The sequence below is a fragment of the Lepidochelys olivacea genome (genome assembly GCF_965140295.1).
Source record: "Lepidochelys olivacea isolate rLepOli2 genome assembly, chromosome: 20".
Lineage (NCBI taxonomy): Eukaryota > Metazoa > Chordata > Testudines > Cheloniidae > Lepidochelys > Lepidochelys olivacea.
The window spans coordinates 21,134,314-21,155,891 of NC_140430.1; the positions used below are offsets into that span (position 1 = coordinate 21,134,314).

The 21,578-nt window shown below is 54.3% G+C and overlaps 1 protein-coding gene across 3 annotated transcripts; it reads left to right on the top strand.

Annotated features, from left to right (window-relative positions):
• Nucleotides 1-359: 359 nt before the first annotated feature.
• On the top strand, nucleotides 360-21,016 carry RAVER1 (ribonucleoprotein, PTB binding 1; the record flags this gene model as incomplete). Of its 3 annotated transcripts, none has more annotated exons than XM_084610229.1 (15): nucleotides 360-674; nucleotides 5,301-5,367; nucleotides 6,586-7,055; nucleotides 8,359-8,550; nucleotides 10,055-10,184; nucleotides 10,961-11,061; nucleotides 11,915-11,998; nucleotides 14,126-14,237; nucleotides 14,822-15,066; nucleotides 15,318-15,411; nucleotides 16,355-16,497; nucleotides 16,717-16,797; nucleotides 18,142-18,270; nucleotides 19,056-19,139; nucleotides 19,254-21,016. In XM_084610229.1, the coding sequence occupies 15 exons, from the start codon at nucleotides 360-362 to the stop codon at nucleotides 19,398-19,400; spliced, it is 2,394 nt and encodes a 797-aa protein (XP_084466355.1). In that variant the 3' UTR covers nucleotides 19,401-21,016. The 3 variants fall into 3 exon arrangements, with proteins under 3 accessions (XP_084466355.1, XP_084466357.1, XP_084466356.1); XM_084610230.1 differs by having other exon boundaries at nucleotides 443-674; nucleotides 6,586-7,076; XM_084610231.1 differs by lacking the exon at nucleotides 11,915-11,998.
• Between the last annotated feature and the right edge of the window lie 562 nt (nucleotides 21,017-21,578).

Below are 21,578 nucleotides of genomic sequence, written 5' to 3' on the forward strand. Positions count from 1 at the left end.
GGCGGAAGAGCGGGGAGAGGGAGGGGGGCTGGCTGTGGGGGAGGGGGAGAGGGGGCGGAAGAGGGAGGGGGGCTGGCTGGGGCGGGGGGGTCAGTGGGGGAGGGGTGGACGTGCAGTACTCGAGTCGTGCGGGGGGGGCTTAGTGACGCAATGGGGGACGAGGTCACTGGGGGGCCGGCGGGGCGGATGGCAGCTGCAGCGACTGAAGGCTCTTCCTATCCTAGCCAATCAATCGGCCCGATGCTAGTGCGGGTGGGCTCTCTCGACCAATGGGAAGCGCGGATGCTAGTGGGTGGGTTGTGTCGCTAGCCAATGCGCAGACGGGATATTGGGCCTGTGGGCGGGCAGGATGCGGGTGGATGGGCGGGGTTACGATGGCCCAATCGGGAGGCGGGATATTGGCGCCGCTCCTTTCTGACCGTCTCCCGCTCTATGGTCTCAGGAGGCGGAGGGCTCCCAAGATGGCGGTGGTGTCCGTGTCAGGCGCCGCGTCGGTCCCCAGCCCGGAGCCCCCCGGGCTGGAGCCGGGGCCTGGCCCGGCCCGAGTCCCCGAAGAGGAGCTGCCCTCGCTGGACCCGGCCGAGGTGCGGAGCCGCCTGGAGCGGAGCTCGCACCAGTTCCGCAACCGCCGCAAGGTCCTGATCCGGGGGCTGCCCGGGGACGTGACCAACCAGGTACCGCGGGGCGGGGCGGGGGGCCGCGACTCGCCAGGTGCCGCGGGGGGGGGGGCGCGACTCGCCAGGTGCCGCGGGGCGGGGCGGGGGGGGCCGCGACTCGCCAGGTGCCGCGGGGCGGGGCGGGGGCCGCGACTCGCCGGGTACCGCGGGGGGGGGCGGGGGGGGGGGCGACTCGCCGGGTGCCGCGGGGCGGGGCGGGGGGGGGGCCGCGACTCGCCGGGTGCCGCGGGGCGGGGCGGGGGGGGGGCCGCGACTCGCCGGGTGCCGCGGGGCGGGGCGGGGGGGGGGCCGCGACTCGCCGGGTACCGCGGGGGGGGGCGACTCGCCGGGTGCCGGGGGCGGGGAACAGCTGCCGCGCGAGGAGAGATTAATAAGACGGGGACTTTTCAACTTGGAAAAGAGGCGACTAAGGGGGGACGTGACAGAGGTCTGTAAAATCGCGAGTGAGTAAGGACGTGGTATTTACTCCTTCTCATAACACAAGAACGAGGGACCACCCAATGAAATGAATAGGCAGCAGGTTTAAAACAAACACAAGAAAGTATTTTGTCACACAACGCACAGTCAACCTGTGGAACTCCTTGCCGGAGGGTGTTGTGAAGGCCAAGACTACAACGGCGTTCAAAAGGGAGCTAGATAGATTCATGGAAGATAGCCATTGAGGGACGTATTAGCCAGGATGGGCAGGGACGGTGTCCCTAGCCTCTGTTTGCCAGAAGCTGGGAATGGGCGACGGACGGATCACTGGGCGATTCCCTGTTCTCTTTATTCCCTCTGGGGCACCTGCCATTTGCCATTGTCGGTAGACCGGATACTGGGCTGGATGGACCTTTGGTCTGACCCAGTCTGGCTGTTCTTATGTTCTTATCACTACCCTGGTCCTGGGAGGGGGGAGGCTGAACCACACTCTGTTGAGTTTGGGGGCCTGGTATTCAGCTGGACTGGGCTAGGAATGTGATTGAGCAGAGGATGGGTGAGGATGTGACTCCCCAGGTAGATGGGGTGGGGGTAGGGGGAGAAAGAGCTGTTAGGTCCCAGGGGTGTGTCAATCTGGGTGAATGTGGGGGGTGGGCTGCAAGTGTGACCACTGAGGGAAAATTAGGGATGTGGGGGAGACTGATCGTGGGCTGTGATCATGCAGATGTGGAGGGGAGAGTTGGATTCAAGAAGCAGGGTAGTAACAGCATGAAATTGGTGAAGCTTTATCTTATCTGTAGCTCATGGAACAGCCCCTCAGCTGTAACGGGAGGTCAGCTACTTTCTGAAGTTGAGGGGTGTGACGAGTGTCTCCCTTCCCCAGCCCTTCTGGTGTCTGGCTCTGATCCCTGACTCCTCACCAGGGTCACCTGGGTGTTCAGGTGGCTGTCACCTGCTTCCTTGTTGATTTAACTTCTCAAACTTCAGCTGATGTCTCAGGCAGTGATTAGAATCTTTCCTCTAAACAGCTCCTGGATGACGCAACGGTAGAGTTGAACAGGCCATTTATGCTATTTGCTAGTCTCGTGCTGGTTGGTTTGTGTCTTTGTAATCTTTGGTCCCTGGCTGAGACATGAGCTGACGTCGTCCTCCCTCCACACCCACAAAGTTGGACTTTCCAGCATCAAAGCACTTTACAAACATCAACTAACCCTCTCGATCCCCGAATTCGCCGCAGGCTGTTTTCCTGTTTTGCAGATGGGATGCAGAGAGGGGAAGTGACTTGCCCAGTGCTCCTGGGAAAGTTAGCCAGCCTGCATTTTGAGTCTTCAAGTGTCTCAGGGTAGCTAAAGGGTTACAATTGTTGCTAAAGTTAAATAGTTTGGGAGGAGGCACCACAATAGAAATGGATTTTTATACTGTGTACACAAGTCTGTTTGCTTCTGATCTGGTGGCAGGTTTCTTTTCTGTAGTTCACTCTTGTCTCCCCAAATTATACTCTCCTTATTTTCCTCACTTTATTGGACAAGAAATTAAATCTATATTGCAGGCTATGCTTGTGAGGCACAAAGTATTTCTTTTTAGACAAGTGTGTTTCTCGTAATTTAGTTGCTGCATAGTTTTGATTTGTTAAACTGACTCCCAAAAACTCTGGAGGAGGAGCAGGTCTCCTCTAATAAGACTGATTTTTTTTTCTCAAATCCTGCTTAGGGAGTAGGACATCTGATTTTTGCTTCTCAGAGGTTTGTGCAAACAACTAGAGTTCCTGAGATCTCATCACCTGAGTGTCTGGTTCAAGTGAACCCTCAAACACCAAGAGAAACATAATCAATAGCACCTCGTTTCATCGTGAAGCTGGAAATGTTGCATTACTCAAGGTGCAAAACAGTAAATTTCCACAATCTTCAATCTTTTACTGGAATTGGTCTGTTTCAAGTTGATACAAAACCCAGAACTCGGTGAATTTTTACATTTGCTCCAAAATCTAATGCAGCTTTAGTCTTTGGTCTTCGGTAGACCATCTCCTGCATAAGAAGCAACACAGGGCCCTGTGCATAAAAGCACCTGGCTTTCTTGTCCTCTCTTCAGCATGGCTAAGGTTTCTATTCAGCTCTCTGTATGGGAGCTTGGATGAGGTGACCTGGCTGTTAGAAAGGACAATGGGACTTTGCAGGAAATCCTTGTGAACACATTTCTATTGTTGTTCCACAGAATCAGCTCATCAGGCCAGCAGGTAATGGTGTGATCCCATGACCTACTGTCATTTGTTCAGCTGGATCACAGGACTTCCTAATGCTGTCCATTGCCTCCAGAGTGTGGCAGCCTGGCTTTCCAGAAGCACATGTAATCTGTATCACAAGAGACTGAACAAGGAGCAGTCCATCTCGGAGGGCAGCAGGCTCGCATTGGAAGGGCAGTGTAGGGCTTTTTCTGGAATGTCTCCGGCAGCTTAGGTCTCCTTTGTCATTGCACACAGAATCACGCCCATCCACTTTGGCGGGTGGGTTTTCTTAAAGGTAGTCACGTTCCTGGATGAAGCAGGGAGCCAGGGTCAGGATTTCTGGGCTTTGTTTCTAACTCTACCTTGGACTTGTGATGTTGTCAAGAGCAAGTTATGTCATCTCTCTCTGTACATCCATCTCTTAATCTGTAGAACACAGAGAACCACCTGCTGGTGGGGAATGAAAGGTTCAAAGTTTATAAGTCACTTGCGCTGCTTAGCTGAGAGCTGCTAGAGAAGGGCAAAGTCTTGCGTAAAGCATTACATGAAATTACTGCCGGGGGCAGCTGTAACATGGAGATGTTAACTCACTGGTTTGAAGATCCTTATCTGAAAGGAGAAGTGTGTAACTTCAGGGTAGAGCTCTGGCAAAACACCCAACATTCTTGTTGGGAAATAGGCTGCCTCTTGCTTGGGTTGATGGGATTGTGCCACTCGGATGATACACACGCTATATAGTTGGAATGGGATGTTTCTTTGAGGCAGACAAAACAGCAACATTGAGTGCTCACTACACATCAGCCACCCTCAAAACCCTGTGGCTGTTAAAAGGATTGGCATCAGTAGCAGGATGTCCCACAGTTTGTGCATCTTGTTTTCATTTGATGGGTCAGATTGTTTTTTCTTTTGTCCCTCTAAGTGACTTAGGTCCACTGTAGCAACTTGCTGTACAGACATCCTACAGCCTAATGCCAGCCACTCCTTCCACAACAAAACCCAGCTCCCTTGCTCTCACAGCTGGAGAATTCCACTGCACTCCTACCCATTTCATAACCCTGCCCTTGATGTGACATGGGGTGTGAGTGTTCAATCAGGGGAGGGCATCTAAATACTACAGCAGAGGCATGGATTGCACGCCCCATGAGCATGCAGCAGTGTCGAACCTGCCTTCCGATGCTATGAAGATGGCGAAAAGCCTCCTTGGTTTGCAAGGCCAGTCATTGCTGTGATGGAAGCTAGTCATGTCTGAGGGTTAACCCTGGGAACCAGGTAGTGCATGGGAGCAGCTGAACTCCGAACGAGTGTAATCACTTTTCTGCGGGCTCTAAGCTGGTTGGGACTCAAAGCGATGTCTCACGAGGTAAAAATAAATCTAATACGCAGAGTGGGCGATTTCTTGTGTCCAGACTGAACTCTGTGACTTTTAAACTCAAGGACTGAAGTAGCAGCAGCTTTGTGGCATTCTGTGGAACTCCCAATTCAAACTGCCAGCCACAGGTCTTGCCTTAGCCTCAGTCGTCCCATGAAACCAGAGGGACCTGTTAAAAACTAGCTCTGAGAAAAGCTGTCTAGCTGGAGCAGTTTGAGGTATGCTCTGTTGGGCCTTGTTTATTCAGGCATGTACCCCAGACCTGCCCAAGTGCAGGTAAGTACTTCTGAGGCAGGAAATGCCCAAGACCTTCAGCTCTGCTGAAGTGTGGCGGTGAGAACCAGCCCTGCTTGTTTTTGTGGTCAGCCCTGCTGCTGATGGACTCTTCTCCCTAGCTGTGCAGGGGGGTGGGGACGACATGCTGCCCTTTCCCACTAGCTAATTAGGGTCCTGGAGAATTCTGCCATGAGGAGCACAGTCCTGACTGGCTCCAGATACTCTGCTTGGGAGCCTGGGAATGGAGGGCAGGTAATGCTCTTCTCTGGGGCTGTTAAATGCAAGAGGTAATGTCACTCTCTCCTCGGGAGCTGATTTCTCTTTGACTTTGTTTATGTAGGAAGTTCATGATCTGCTGAACGACTATGAACTGAAGTACTGCTTTGTGGACAAATACAAAGGGACTGGTGAGTAAGCGTCTGTTGCAGAGAGCAAGTCTCCCACAAAGGGGACATTCTGTTTAAATGTTGAATCTTCTCAGATTCAGGCTAATCTATGCCAGGATGCAGCTATCGGGCAGCCCACTCACAGGGTGCTGTGTGAGTGAATGGGTCCTTTTCCCAACTCCAAGACCTCAGGACAGCGTCTCTGGTGCCTGGTGCCCTGGAAGGGGGTGTGGTGCCTGCACTTTGTTAAAATGCGGTTTTGCTTTATCCGAGTGCTAATCTACCTCAGTGTAAACACAGCTTGCCGGGTTGTTCTCTGGCAGGGCTGGGAACTGTTTTTCTTACTGTTCTTTGGGTAGGTCTTCCGTCAGTTGTACACATCGGACCCTATTAGCAAGGGGGCTAGTAGCATCTGTCAGGAAACTTGGGGCTTACGGCCCCAGCAGATGATGTGGAGCTGTAATGTGCCTGCAATGTGGGGTTGCATTACTTTATGGAACCCACAGGACTGCTTCTCCTGTGCGGTGTTGACCTGAGGGATTTTCAGTCAAGCCAGCCCCTGACTCTCCTTGCAGATTTTTCACGGCAGCACTTTGCTCTGCCTCTCTAACACTCGTACAATCTGTGTGGCTAAAGGTTCCTGTGGATGTGAAAAGCTTGTGGGGTTGCATGAGGTTACTGTGATGCTAGGCCATTCACTGTCCGTCTGAGTGCCAAGGTGGAGGTTGGGACGCGAATGGTTTGAGCCTCTAGCTGCCATTATGTCTTGGGCATTGCTAGCAATCACTGGATGCTCCCAGTCTCCTCCCTGTTGGGCCATTAGCCCAGAGAGTTAGGAGCATGGTGTGCTAGTGTCTGGGACCGTAGGACACCTGCGGACTGATCGTCTGTTAATATTGATTACAATGTTCCAGTGCTTAGACCAAGGCTTCTGCCTTGTCCTGAAGGCTGCTAGAAAGCATGAGTGCATGATACGTTTTCTAAGCAAGATGTCTATTGTGCCAGCACACGCTGTTAGCCGACAGTCGAAGTGACTGCCTCATGGGGACTTGAGCCCTTTCTTGTAATCTAGAGCCGCTAACACTGCAGTTTATCCCTCTCCTCTCAGTGGCTCTGTGACTTTGGATGTGTGGGTATGGACAATGTGGTGTGACTCTGGAGTTGGTGAAGGTGTGATGTGCTAGCTAAGTGCTTGCTGCTGGGTTGCAGGGTTTCTTGTCATAACTTCTCTGCTTGCAGCGTTTGTCACCTTGCTGAATGGGGAACAGGCCGAGTCGGCCATCAAGAAATTCCACCTGAGCAAGCTCCGGGACAAGGAGATCTCTGTGCAGCTGCAGCCCACGGATGCCCTCTTGTGCATTGCCAACCTCCCCCAGCTCTATACGCAACAGCAGTTTGAGGAGCTGGTTCGACCTTTTGGAAACCTGGAGCGCTGCTTCTTGGTGTATAGTGAGAAGACGGGCCACTCTAAAGGCTACGGTTTCGTCGAGTACATGAAAAAGGACTCGGCAGCCAGGGCAAAGTCCGAGCTGCTGGGCAAGCAGCTGGGGACGCGGACTCTGTATGTTCACTGGACCGACGTCAACCAGCTGACCGTAGACCTGGTTCATTCCAGGTGCTTGAGTGTGGGCAAATTACCCCCAAACTACCATGACCTGGAGGAGCTGAGGCAGGTCTTCTCAGCAATTTCTGCCCCGACCTTCTGCCAGGTGCGGAGCTCAGCCCCAGGGGTGGGTTTCCTGTGTGTCCGCGATGCTATGTCTGTCTGGTGTTGTAGAGACCTGGCCCCATACACCATGTAGGGTGCGCTGATGCCTAGTCTGCACTAGAAAAGCTTTGCCAGAGTGGTTATCTAGACACAGCTTATGCCAGCAATGGAGCGCTGGCTGGTCCAGCTTATGCTGGTTTGCCGGTATAGCTGACTTCACTCGGGGAGTGCCCTTTTTCTGGTGTAACTGCATCTGTGCTAGGGCTTTTGCTGGAATAAAAAAATCATAAAACAATCCCACCCCAATGGACGTTAGTGAGCCAGCCAGAGCTTTTCAGTGCAGGCCTGGCCTATATGGAAGACGCGGTCTGTACCCCAAATGCCTTAGTGCTGCCTCTGAAAGGCTTCCCCTAGGCTGGCGGGGCCAGTGTCAATGGGAGAGGTTGGATCTTGCCCTGGGGCAGTTCCTGGCTGGGTAAGCTAGCCAAGGTTAAGGAAGGCAGTGAGGTTAGGGGATTCCCTCCCTAGCTAGGATCTTTCAGTGATGTAAAGGTTCAGGCCCTTGCCTTTCACTAGGAAAATGACAAGTGTAAATTTGCATCTCTGGGTAGGTCCTGGAAGTGACCTGTGGGCTGTCCCACTGGAAAGTGCCATCTGGCTCCAAGACCCCCGTGTGGAAATGACTTGTCCTTGTGCCATCAGTCTAGTGTCTGTTCAGTCATCTTGAATGTACCTGCTCCCATGTGCTGGGATGCTACCATCCGGCTCACAGCCTCTAGCTCCCTCCTTCGAAGAAAGGGAGGGGAAATGATCTGAGGCTTCCTGCGTTAAGGAACAAAAAGATCGTGAAGCTAAATGCTTTGCAGTTAAACAGTCTGGCGAAGCACAGCTCTGTGAGGCAGGCATGGCCTTTAAAGCAGGGATTTCCAAAGCATCCTAAAGCAGTTGGGTACCCAAATTCCTTTGACTATCCCACCCTAAACCACTGAGTTCCTGGATGATGTGGCGTCTCCTCCTGCCTGCGGATGGTGGTGACATGTTGGCACGCTCCCCTGCTCAGCCCAGGGCTTTGAGCTCCATTAGAGCCCATTGTAAGGTTTCAATGCCCAGGCCTGAGATCCAGGCATGTTACATTTCCAGTTGTGCGGATGTGGATTGGAAAAGTTCATCGCCTGAAGGGTCTGAAAGCCCCTGGTCCTGTTAGCACCGGCCAGCACACGGCTCCTCTGGCCTTCATGCGCTAGCAGCCAGTGTCCTCTCCCTATTGTGCTAAACCTCCTTTTCACTGCCTTGTTTTTGTGTAGCTGGCGTACGGTCAGGATGGCCAGCTGAAAGGCTTTGCAGTCCTGGAGTATGAGTCAGCAGAGATAGCAGAACTGGTCCAGCAGGCCACAGATGGCCTGCCACTCGCTGGGAACCACATCCGCGTCTCCTTCTGTGCCCCGGGCCCTCCTGGGCGCAGCATGCTGGCTGCGCTTACAGCTGCACAGGTGACGGTAAGGCTCACTTATACAAATCTGCTCAGGCACCCTGTGGTGTTACCTCCCCCTTCCCCCGCATTTTCCCTGCAGTCTGTTCACAGCTCTGTCCAGAGACCCCAGGGGCTTCTCCTTGCACCTTTCCAAGGCCAGATCTCCAGCCTAGAACAGGCTGTCTTAGTTCAGACTACTGGCACGGTGCCTGTTCCAACAGCCCTCTGCCCGCAGAGCTTCCTTCTGTAGCTATTGCTTGTGGGCATCCAGTGTTTGTTACAAGGTCAGTTTGTGTGCAAAGCCCGTGCAGATACTGCTAGCACTCAGCTGGACTGAAGGGAACGGGAGGTGAATTAACTTACTGCTAAAGTGGGAGTTATTGTTCACAGTAGCAAAATCTAATGTGGCAGTGTTGTCACGACAGAAACCGACAGGCTGTTCTGCATGAAGAGCCTTGATGCTCACGTTCCATGCTCAGAGGGGACGGGGCATCTGCCCTGTCTCTCTGCACCTAAGACGTGGACTGTAAAATGTACCGAGCTCTGGAATTTCAGTTCCTTTCTAGCAATCAGAATGTCCCACCTTCCCTGCAGGCCAGTGTCCTGCAGCTTCCATGTTATAAATACTCACTTCCTGTGCAAGTTAAGATACTGAAAGACCCATGAGGTTTTGCAGAGAGGGGAGGCTGGGTAGTGAAAGCTGTTAGCTCTGTGTTACTGCTCCTGTACCGCAGGGTTTCTGTCTGCGCTAACAATGTTAGCAACCTGGCTCCATGCTGGGGTTGTTAACCCTCTCCCGGTGCTCCCCCAAACACCAGGATGAAATGCTCCTGCTGAATGCACTGCTTCAGCTCCCAGGTGATCGGGAGTGGCCAGGGATGTCAGGTTGGTGGTCGTGATGGAATAGTTCAGTGCTGGAGTCGTAAAGCAAATATATGCTGCTCTTTTTGAGAGCTGGATCCAGGCTTTAGATTGAGGAAGAAATTGGGCTAGTAATGATTGTGACGGAACTGGATCACTGGGACAGCAGAGGGTCTGGTTTTTGGGATGTGCTGCCTGTATTCAGAGCATAGAGTGGCCCTCGATTTGTCGCAGATGCTGGCTTGCCCAGTCACCACCAGGTATCCGTTTCATTGTGAAGTACAACTGTGTAATTCAGACTGCTCTTAGCGTCAGCTGAAGTTCTCAGTTAGTCAGTACCTCCCCCCCACCCCGGCTCCTTCAAATCCAGAACAAATGTCAAACCCTCATGAGCTAGGCTGACAAAGGTATTTAGGCCCCTGGAGCTGCGGGGGGCTTTGGCAGGGCACGACTCTGGATTTCCAGTGGAAAGTCAATAGGCTCAGGTGCATAACTCACTCAGGTGTACTGTAATCCCATTCGGCACCTGTCTGCATCTTTAGGTGCCTAAATATCTGTGTCAGTCTGGCACTGTGTGTACAGCCCTTGGCATGACCCTGCCTGGGCTCTCTGGACTGCCGTAATGAAATAGAGAAATTCAGACTCTGACATCTGCAATGTTTTTTAAGGCACTTAATCGTGGGAAAGGGCTCCTTCCAGAGCCAAATATCCTCCAGATTCTGAACAGCCTGGGGAACCCCGCTTCGATCCAGCTCTTACTCAACCCCCTACTTCACGGAGCCGTCAGTGGAAAACAGGGTAAGAATGAGTAACGGGTTTTCTTACGTGGTGCTACGGCCCTGGTGTAGCTGTTGTAGGGAACAGGACCCCGGCAGGCCCTGTGCCCGTGAGGTACTGTGGGAGCTGCCCAAAGCTCCCCAGACAGGTAGATTTGCTGACTCTTCTCTAGCAGCAGGAGCAGATGGTGTCTTGTACCCATGGTCACAGTTGCTCTTTAGCTGGATGATCACGCTACTCCTTCATAATAAGGAAAATGACCAACCCTGGCTGGGAGCAGAGAACGGGATCGAGGCTGAGCCTGTTCAGCTAGTCCTTAGCAAGCCCAGGCTTGTAGTCCTCTGTGGAGCTCCAGAGAGGCTGGCCAGCAGCCAGCCACAGAGCCCAGCGTTCTCCTACTGAGCTAAGCGTACGCTGCGTAGGAACCCAGGTGCCTGACACTTCCAGGCTTGTTCCCGTTTTGTCAGCGTATCGGCCCCAGTCCGACCTGCTCCAGTTCTCTGCTCTGCTGGCAGTGCTGACATGGGGCACGGATGACTTCCTGTTTGTATTTGCATGGTGCTAGCCCAGGGTCTCGCGTCACTGCGGGGAGCCATGCACACCAAGGCAGAGGTCTGAGCGCACACAGGCAGAGGTGCCGAGTGGTGGGACAGAGCCTGGTTAACCAGGTATTCTGTTCCACTGAGAACAATGCCTAGTTGCTAGAGGGCCTGTGCCATGCCGCCTCCATGCGAGAGTCTGCACTGTCCGTGTGTTGGCAGCCAGTATCAAAATGGTCTTGCCCTTTTCCTTTGCAGGAATCCTGGGCGCTCCCCCGTCCATGCCACTCATGACCAATCCAGCCCTCTCCACGGCGCTGCTTCAGCTAGCTCTGCAGAACCAAACTCAAGCACAGCAGGTACTCGCCCAAGACGCTCCTGGAACGTCCTAGAAGCTGCTCTGCTTCAGCGTTAAGAACGTCCTGTGCTTGTCTCTGTATTGATATTGCTCCCGTCGCTGGAGCAATTGGGCACCTCAGGAACCCGAGTGAATCTGACCTCGCGGCACCCCGGGAGGTGGTAGGCTGGGGGATGCAGACAGAAACTGTCTTCCTTAGCACCGCCCACCGAGTCTGCTGCCGCCAGGAGTAGAACCAAGCTCTTCTGCAGCGAGCAGTGCTCTAACCGTGAGGCTGCCCCTCCTCTTCTAGCTACATCCCACTTCAGGGGGAGTGGGGTGAGCCCCCCCAGCCCCAGTTATAAACAGGCCCCTCTGTCAGGGTGGAAGCTGAATAACAACCAGACTTTCAGAAGTGGCCACTGAATCCATGTGCCTCACTTCTTGCGTGCCCAGCTTGAGATGCCCTGGGCCTGGCTCTTCCCGTAGCTCTGATCGGGAACACAAATCACACACGGAGACATGTTCAGTGACCTCTTCCGGAGTGGTTGGCCTTGAGCCCTTGCCCACCAAACCTACAGCTGGAGGACTGAATCTGAACTCTTTGCCATCTCAGTCAGTGGCGCTCTGCATTGCACCTGTTACACTTTGCTGTCTCTGTTTGCCTCGCTCTCTCTTTCTCCCTGATGTAACTGGGTTTGCTCCTAACGGAGTTCCCCACCTCCCCAGAGCGGTTGGTGTAAATCTGAGCATTTGGAGGCTGGCTTAATGCTGACTCTAGCTGTTGTTAGCTAACATCTGCTCCTTTAGCCTCCCCTGGTTCATGAAGTGATCTGTCTTTCTGGTCTGTCTTGCTTTGCTTTCTGCCCCAGAAGGCATTGCTTGGGAACTCCCTGTTACTGCAGAACCAAGTCTGGACGCAGCTGCTGCAGAACAAGGAGAACCAAGCCATATTCCATGTGAGTGGTAGGGGGCTTCCTGTGTGTGTGGTGTGGAGACGCAGCGCCAGATGTTCCCTCAGGCCTTGTCCGAATTCCACTTGTGCGCTGCCCTTCGGGGCTGGATTGTGACACGCGGTGCAAGGAGCAGAGTGTACGCTGCACTGTCCTGGGGGGGTGATGCCGCCACCTGTGACAGTTTCTACTGTCACCTCCTTGCTCCTGGGCGGTCACAACTTACTGCTGGTCTAGGGGCTTGACCCTGCTGCCATGGAAGTCAATGGCAGTCTGCACTTCCACAGGAGCAGGATCCAGCCTGTATCAGCAGTGGATTGCTTCAGCCCTGCCGGTGGCTTTAGGGGGCAGTAAGGTCTCCAGCCATCCCCTCCCTCCCACTTGCAGGGGTGTGGCCCCTGGATCCAGGGAACTGTGTAGGGCTGTAAGGGGGTTCTGGGGTGGGCATGTCGCAGGTCACAGCCTAGCCCCTAATGAACTGAGCATCTCTTTTGAGCTTGGTAGTACCCCCAGAGAGCCTGTCTGAGTGGAGCTGCCCCCCGCCTCCCGCATCATGGGTAAGGCTCAGTTAGCTGGATTTCAGGCAGATGTGCTGGGCTTCTGCCAGTGGAAGAGCATGTGCTGACCAGGCCCATGGCCGCGTTCAGCTGCGGCCTTATGAGCTCCGTGCTGTGGAATAAGTGGCACAAGCGGATCCTGTGGCTGGCGGGTTTGGGCCTCTCTGCGCTGGGTCTGTTGGACTGTGTTAACATCTCCATTTGTTAGTGACCCAGGACCCGGGGTGGGCTGAGCTGGTCCCTTGATTCTAGTGAAGCAAGTGGTCTGGACAGAGGGGAGGGCGCTGTGTGGGAGTAGCCCGGTTTCTGTTTTCAGTGGTTTGTCTGTTTAAAGAGCCATGAAATTGCTGCAGCCCCCCCTCCCCCCCAGAGAGCTTTGAAATGCAAATTATGCTCTAGAAAGACAAGCTGCGGCTGTGGTGTGGCCCTCTTGCTGTGTTTAGATCACTCCAGTGCCAGCCGAGCTTCCAAACCCGTTTCCTTGGGAAGCGCTGGCTAGACCTGCTCTCTGCAACAGCAAGTTGGGTCCTTGAGCACGCAAAGATCGCCAGCTCTTCTGTCTTCTCTTCCCTTCCTGGGAAGCTCCAACCTCCCCTCCCCATCTGAAAATGTGCACAGCCGCCTCCCTCCTGTGTCTGACCCTTCCTTATCTGGGAGGGGCGTGCTTGGACAGCCATAGCAGCAGTTCCTTAGCACAAAGTCACCCGGGTGCAACAGGACATCAAGTATTTGGCCCGGCCTCCCCACCTGTTGCTCTTCTGGAATGGCCACCTCTGCTGGTGAGGATGACAGGCCAACGTCCTGCCCATGATAGCACAGAACCCAATTATTTCAATGCACATCAAGGGGATTTTTTTTTAGATGAACAGAGAGTGTGTCGCAAGCTGGGGCATAACTGCGGGGCACTACCTGTCCGTGTGGTACAGTGCTCTTGGATTGACTCTGTTTTGAAACCGTATGCCAAAGGGCTCTAGGCCAGCGGCTCTCAACCTTTCCAGACGACCATGCCCCTTTCAGGAGTCTGATTTGTCTTGTGTACCCCCAAGTTTCACCTCACTTTAACACTACTTGCTTACAAAATCAGACCTAAAAATACCAGTGTCACAGCCCACTATGACTGAAAAATGGCTGTCTTCCTCATTTTTACCATGTAATTATCAAATAAATTAGTTGGAATACAAGTATTGACCTTTCAGTGTATAGCACACAGAGCAGTATAAACAAGTCATTGTATGAAATTTTCGTGTGTACTGACTGGGCTGGTGCTTTTTATGTCACCTACTGTAGAACTAGGCAAATCTCTAGATGAGTTGCTGTACCCCCTACGTGTGCTCCTGGTTGAGAACCACTGCTCTAGGGAACTCTTCATGTGCACAGGGCTAGTTAGCACAGGGCAGGCTAGTACGCTACAGGTTCCGCCCCTGCACGCCGTGCACGAACTGCTCATGTAGGCGCTGATTTGCTTGGGCTGGCTTCTTGCAGCGCTCTCACCGCTTGGCTGCACCGCTGGCATTGCATACTAACCGAGTTTCCTGCTGTGCCTTCTGCCTGGCCTTAACCTGCCTCTTGTTTGCAGAAACCCGGGATCTTGGGGGACTCTCCTCTCAGTTCTCTACAGCACGGCACCTTGGGGTTGGCGACTGCCCCGGCTCAGCCTGGAAGCTCGCTGCTGGGAGAACTCGCCTCAGGTAACGCTGTGGGTTTGTGGCACGAGGCGATTGCTCAGGAGTCGTGATTCCTGCAGCATGTGCTGGATGCTGGGCAGAGCTGCAGCAGCTCACGTGAGTGCAGCTTCTGTTCTCTGTGCAGTGCCCCATCCCAGACGCTGGGGTTTGCATTTCCACCGCAGGCGTCCGCCTGCCACCCTGGGCGCTGCCAGTTCACCATGCCACCTCGCGCATAGAGAAATAGCTGCCACGCGCGTCCCTGGAGATTACTGTGCTGGCATTGACTTTGGGGGCCCGGGAAGCACTTGGGGGTCTAAAGCACGGGCATGTTGGTCTGCAGATAACCCTGGAGGAGGGCAGAGCCCTTTAGGGAACCTTGGGGCATGTTCAGATGTCTTGGGTTTTTGTGTTAGAGCCCTCTGCCCTCTCTGGAGTAGAACCGTTGGCGTGGGCCTGCAGAGGAGGATGACCCAACCCTAGCAGCAGGTGTCTGGGTGCCGACCTAGCTGTTCTCGGGCTCAGTTGCAGGCCTGTGTGGGTGAAGGGGAGGGTGGAAGATGTTGCTGAGTGACTGTCTGTAAAGTGGTGGCATCTCCTCTCCCCAGGGGGGCCTCTGCCTGCTGACATGACGCAGGGGCACGTGAAGTCACCAATCTTGCCTTCGGGGGGCATGCCCCTGGCATCCTTTCTGGGACCAGTGGGGACAGATAGGGAGAACTCGGCAATTGGGACGCAGGTGTCCCAGCTGACCCCATCTCCTGGGACCCCATCAACCCTGCCGGGCCTCACCACCTCCATCCTGGGATCAGTGATCAGTGGACTTCAGAAACCAAAGCAGGTGGAGAATGGGGTAAGAAGAGCAGCTGTGTTCAAAGTTTACCTAGAACAAGCGCTTCACACTCTCCATATGCTGCCTACTCTCCAGTCTGTTCGGTGCATCCTTGAAAGTCTGTAACGCTTCCAGCCTCTTGTCCCCTGGCAAAGCAGCGTAGGAGTCTGAGCGGCTTGTGCGTTTTCCTGTCCTCCTGACGCTCCTCTGTGTGGCCTGCCTCGGGGCATACCCTCCAGCAGCACTAATCCCCGGGACTCCTTCTCTCCTAGGCCTCGCTGCTGGGAGAACCGCCCAAAGACTTCAAGATTCCTCTCAACCCTTATTTAAACCTGCACAGCCTTCTTCCTGCAAATCACCTGGGAGGTGAGCTGGTGGGGGGTGCCCCATAAACCGACAGTAGGAAAGGTTGGACGTCGGCATGGCTCCTCAACGAACTATGCCCTGAAAGGCGCAAACAAGGCCAGAACTGAACCTGAGCCGGGCAGGGATCTGTCCATGCTGGGACCAGAGCTGGGCTGCAGACTGGACTGTGTCTCTGCCTGCAAACCTGGGGGAGTAGGGCTAGACTCCTCCTGCTTCAGCTCAGTGCCTTGTGTGCACAGTGGAGAGGGATTGTCACTCCAGCGGGGTGACGTTTGGAGTCTGCCAACAAGCGCCCGGGAGTGCATCTCCAGTGCTACCACCAGGTCAGCCTGGGACCTAGCACTTGGCTTGTTCAGGCGCAGGCCTGCCGGGAGACTCCGTTTGAATGGGAGTGGGGAGGGAAGACTTCACTTACTGACCTCCTGCCACGGGGTTGGGGATCCCCACTTGAGAAGCGAAGTCACTTGCCATGGGGCAGTTGGTGTCAGAACCAAGAGCAGGAGCAGCTGTCAGTTCACCATGCTGCCCTGACTCGGGTAGCGCAGAGATCCAGCTGTGTTCCCACCATGGGGGACTCCTGAGCTGAGGGATTAAACTCAATGGATGGCAGGGCAGAGGGACAAATGACTTTAGTTTTGCCTCGCGTGCATTACCAAAGCAAGGCCAGGCTCTATCTCCAGCGCAGTGCTAATCCCCCACAGGGCGACAGTACTCTCTGGGACTGTCCCTCTAGCAGGCATGGGGTGTCCGGAGAAAGGGAATCCCTAGGGCTGCGAGTTTCCAAGGAGAGCTGCCTCTCCCTGGGGGCAAAGGGCCAGGCTGAATGGTGCAGTTGGGTAATGGGACAGCCTGCAGTAATTACCCTTGAAAGGGAGCCAGTGCAGCTGGGCCCTTGGCTATCTGCCCAGCTGCTGTGGTGCTAATGAGTAATGCTCTTCTGCAGGTGGGGCCAATAAAGCATTTAATCTGAAGACTGGAGTGCTCGGCAATGTTTCCAATCCCAGAATCCCACAGCCTGCCATGGCTGACCCGCCACTGCCCTCTTCTGGGCTGGCAGGAGATAACTATGCTTTTGACTATCAGCCGGTAAGTACCTTGGGTCAAGACAGAGCATTAGCCCAGACAAGTGGAGTCCTCTGAGTATTAAAGCAGCAGAGCTGGGAACAGAACCCAGGGTCCTGCCTGCTATTGTCCTGTTTTCTCGCTCCCTGGTCAGACACACTCTCGAGTCACCTGATCTTGTGTTGTGGCCTCTGGAAATGCCTATGTAAGAGTCTTGTTTACTCTTTTTTTTTCTCCTGGAAGGACTTGGGATCCCGAATGTATGCCCAGTCGAGAGACCATGCTGGGCCCATCCTGGGCGGATTTGGACACAGCAGGCATAAGGTAACTTCTGCTGGTATTCAGCTAGGAAGGAGCTAAGCCATGGGGCTGTTCTGAACGTGACCAGCTGGGTTCTGATCCTCCCTCTTTATAGGCTACAATGCACTGGACTGGCAGCTCTCTGAGACTCTGCTCTCCCCCGGCCCCCCCATGTGCTCCTTCTGTCTCTGCCTTCCCAGTTCTCCCATTCTTCACCCCTGTGGCTTACGGGGTTAACGTCTGCTATCTGGGAGTGTGGCCTGCAGCTGTTGGGGCTCCCTGGTTTGGCTGGTTTTGGGGTGTGGGAGGAGCATTCCACCCTAAGCGCCTCCCTGGGTCACTAGTGGCATGCATCAGGTTATGTGGAGTTGTGCCCTGCGTGAGCCCTGCAGCTCTGTACAGCTTTCTGGCTTCTCCTCCCAGCACCATTGCCACAGGTGCGTCCCAGGTGTCCATGGCTGCTCATGAGGGTATCGATAACAAGGACCTGATTTGTGGATCTCCTCAGGGCAAGCTGCCAAGTGGAGAAACAATTCCCAGGCTGGCTAGAAAATCTGTGATGTGTCTGGTCGCTGCTCAGAGAACCGTTGTTCGCCTTGCCCAGAGCAGGATCGGGAGGGAAGTGGGAGGGCTGTTAGGTTGTGTTGGCCAGTGTCTTCCAGCTAACATGCTGGGAAGTCCAGTGCAGACGGGACATACTGTCTCTGTAGCGGGGTCTAGTTAGAGCTGGGGTGGTGGGGTGTTAACTTCACTATCTTCATGGTTAAAGTACCGTCTACCTTGTCTACATTCGATTTCCAGTGTGTTAGACCACACTAGCCAATCCCTAGCCTCACGCCTTTCTATACTCAGCTAGCCCAGGTCTTCGGGGTCCACGGTGACGTGGTCTCACTTTTCCACAAGTCCTGTGGGCCTGCTTCAAGGGGGATCCCACCCAGCAGCCCCCTTTCCCTGAGCAAGAGGGGGTATTGTGTCCTCTGTGCCAAAGAGAATTTGGTCTCATTGGGTGCGTCTACACTGCAATGAAACCCGTGGCACCAAGCCTGGGTCCGGGTCAATTGACTCCGGCTGCGGGGTGAAAATTGCGGTGTAGACATTTGGGCTCGAGCTGGGGCCCCGGCTCTGAGACCCTCCCCACAGCGGGGTTTCGGATTCCCAGCCCAAATGCCTACGCTGCAATTTTCAGTCCTGCAGCCCCAGCCCAAGTCAGCTGACCCAGGCCTGCCGTGGGTCTTTGATCGCGACGTAGACATGCCCATTGATCTATTTCCATGCTGCAGAGCACGGAGGCACAGCCTGCAGTTCTGCCTCTGGGGGGCTGAACCGAGCCTTGATCCAGCTTGTGATGTGGAGCCGCTTCTCTTCCAGATGTCTTCATCTCCTGGATTTGAGCGGAGCAGCTTGGGGCCACCCCTGCCGCCCTTCTACTCAGGATCCCCAACCTCCTACTTCACCAGTGGCCTTCAAGCTGGGCTTAAACAAAGCCACTTGAACAAAGTGAGACGTCACTTGTGTGTGTGCCAGGAAGGGAGCGTCTGTGCTTCTGGCTGCTAAGGGTGCAGATGGGCGTGGGTCAGCTCGCTCCCACTAGTCAAAGATCCAGCCAGGCGGGCTCGGTGATTCCTGGCAGGGACTGTGGGCTGGGAGGCCAGCCTAGGTCCCAGCCTGTGGTGGCTCCTGCACAACCTGGGTTTTACAATGGCTGTGGGGTCTCCGCTTTTAATCGAAAAGTCCAGGCCTCCGCCTTGCTCTTGTGCTGTCGTGAAATGGAACCGCCTGGCAGCTGAGCAAGCCGGCCAGTTGTAGGCTCTCGAGGCAGCAGGGTGGCTCTGAGAGACGCACACTCAGCTAAGGCAGAGGCAGAACGCTGAGATGTGACCTGGGGGCCGGTACCTTCCCTCTGGGGTCAGCCAATAGTGATTTAGAAATGGCCTGATATTTGAAGCCCAACCCTTCCTGTAAGAGTCACTGGGCCGGCTCCCAAAGGGAGCTGCTCTCCCTGGAGGAGAATGGGCGCATTTCCTGCTGTCTCGATGTGCCATTCAGTGCCATAAAATCTGTCACTGGGGTCGCAGGCCAGGAGATGCAGCTGCAGCCCTGTTCCCGAGAGGTGGGGGGAGAGGTGTTTGCGCAGGATGCTAGCCCACTTGAGGTGGGAAAGGGCCTTTGATGGGTCCCTTGAATGGAAGGTAGCTGTGTTGGGACAGTGGGACTGCAGGGCGCTTGCGGGCTGCACACAGTGCTGTTAAACAGGGACATCCGTGGTGACTCCTCTCTTCCAGGCAGTTGGGATGCCACCTGTGGGCAGTGGGGACAATATCCTGGGCGTGGGACCAAACAGCCATTCCCACAGCTCCCACTCCAAGGTGAGTAGCTCTGGGGACAAGGGCAGAGCTTTGCTACTGACCTGCAAACCCCCACCCCCCACCCCGGGTGCTTTGCCAGTCCCTTGATGCTCAACGCCCCGCTCTCTCTTCCAGACTCCGATCGGGGGCCAGAAACGGGCCTTCTCCCACCTGCTGCCATCCCCGGAGCCCAGCCCGGAGGGCGGCTACGTCGGACAGCATTCTCAGGGCCTGGGAGGGCACTATGCAGACTCCTACCTGAAGCGGAAGAGGATATTTTAACCCCTTCCCTGCTGAAGCACTATCGTCCCCTCCACGTGTAAATCTGTACAAACTTTTTTTAACGTTAGTCTTGATTTTGAGGTTTTTACGTGTGTGTGAAAGACTTGGCTTCTCTGAGTGGGGAGGGAAGCCCCATGGGCTTCCTGCTGGAGTATGGGCCCTTCCAGTTACCCCCTGCTCCAGAACCAGCACCTCTCTGCAGCACAGGCAGCCAGAGCAGAGGCAAGCGCTCGGAAAACATACTGTATGGGGTAAGGACAAAGCTCACCCCTGTGGCCCCTGTCACTGCTGCCCTCGGGGCCTCCCTGTGTTTCGGGGCCCACAAGGCAGAACCTGTTGGAGTCATGCTGTAATCTGATTGCAGTAACTGGGAATCGACACACAGTCCTGAGTGAGGACAGTAAGTCCTAGGGAGATGCATGTTCCCTGCCTTAAACTGCTGCTTCAGAGACAGGAATGGAACCGACTCCAGCAGGTGCCCTCTGCTCACCGTAACGTGAGCATGGAAGTTCTGGTAGCGCAGAGGTGGCGATCTAGGGGGTGGCGATTTGGATACACGTACAGAGTTCTAGTTACGCCGTGGGACTCAGGATCTGCCTGGTTCCTGGTCCCACCCTGCTCAAAGCCTTCGGAGCTGCATCTGGGATGCAGCGCTCCCTGGAGGCTCACGCTGAGCTTGAGGTCTCCGGCCCTGCCTGCCTCTCCAAATTCCTGTTCTGTTTTGTTTTTTTTAAACCCTTCAGATGCTGACATTTTACACTTTTCTTTGGTAATGAGATTTGTAAGTTGCCTTTTTAATTCATGCTTTGGTTTTTATTTCCTTTTTTAACTAGCTAGGAGCAGGAATCTTGGTCCATTGTAAAGTTGCTGAGCCTGGTCATTCCTTTTTTTAGTTTCTCCCTCCTGGGCATGAACTTTTGTTCTAGAAGTTTCTTTTGGGGTGCGGGGAGTCAAACGTTTTCCTTGATTTCTGTTTTGCTGAGCCTTTCAATAGGAGCCAGCTGCAGCGTGGCAAACAGACCTGCTTTCCCTGCAGCCAGGCAGCCTCCGGACACTGCTTCTCAGGAAGCTGATCTGCCTTTCCCCTTCTGTTGACCAAGCTTGGAGGGTGATTGTGATTTCGCAATGTCCAACACAAGGCCGCCCTTGTGCTCTGTGTGGAACGAGACGCTCAGTCCTTTGCACCCTTTCTCCAGCTCCATTTGTAATATCATATTAAATGCCGCTGAGCCAATGTAGTAGGATGCTGGCAGCTTTGGGTATCAAGCCCTTAACAGTGTGTGCTGCTGAGAACGGGACTGTTTAATGCCTTGGGACTGAGCCACTAGCCAGCTGAGATAGTCGCGCAGGACGTAGAGTTGCAAAGCAAGCCGGTGTCCAGTGATTGAGAACGGTGCCCTGCTGGCCTCTGTTGAGGGGAGGGTGAGAAGCTGCTTTCTCTGGGGAGGATTTGCAGGTCTTTTTATGTAGTCTCCCCACACTCTTTTGATTTGAGGTTTATAAAATTGCTACCATGTTTCTACTATAGATGCTGTCTGGCTTGCTGTATTTGTGGGGCTTCCAAGCCCTCGAGAGCTGGACATTGCCTTCCCAAAGTAAAGAGAGATTTATATCGAGCCTTGTCTCCTTTCTCTACTTGCTGTAAAAATGTGTCATTTTCTGAACACTTAACACTTCCCCTGGAGCCGGGAGCCATTGGCCAGAGGGTGGTCTGGGAGCCAGGCAGACTGGATTTAATCATGTTTCTCTTGGCCATGGCTAAGTCCATGGACACCAGTGCCTAGTCCTACAGACACTGGTATGTGTCCATCCAGCTACAGGTTGGACCCTTCAACTTTCTGTCCCTGGGGAGACCTCACTAAACTAACAGTCCTGGTGATTCACAAGCCCCATCACTCCAATACTGCACCCTACAACCTCATGGCAGCTTTCAGCATCCAGACACCCCCTTTGCTACACTGAGCTGCATCCCCTCTTGCTTACACATGAAGGCCTGGGGTAAGCATAGCTCATGTCCAGGGTGCTCTATATTGGTAAGTGCAGCTGTGCTGAGCTTCTGTCAGACCCAGTTCCCTTCCTGCCACTCGGCTTGGGATTTGGAATCTGCTCCTGGTGCAGCTGCTGCACCCGAGCTTTCACATCTCTGCTGTTGTGTTTGCTGGGGATTTTGTTCTCATT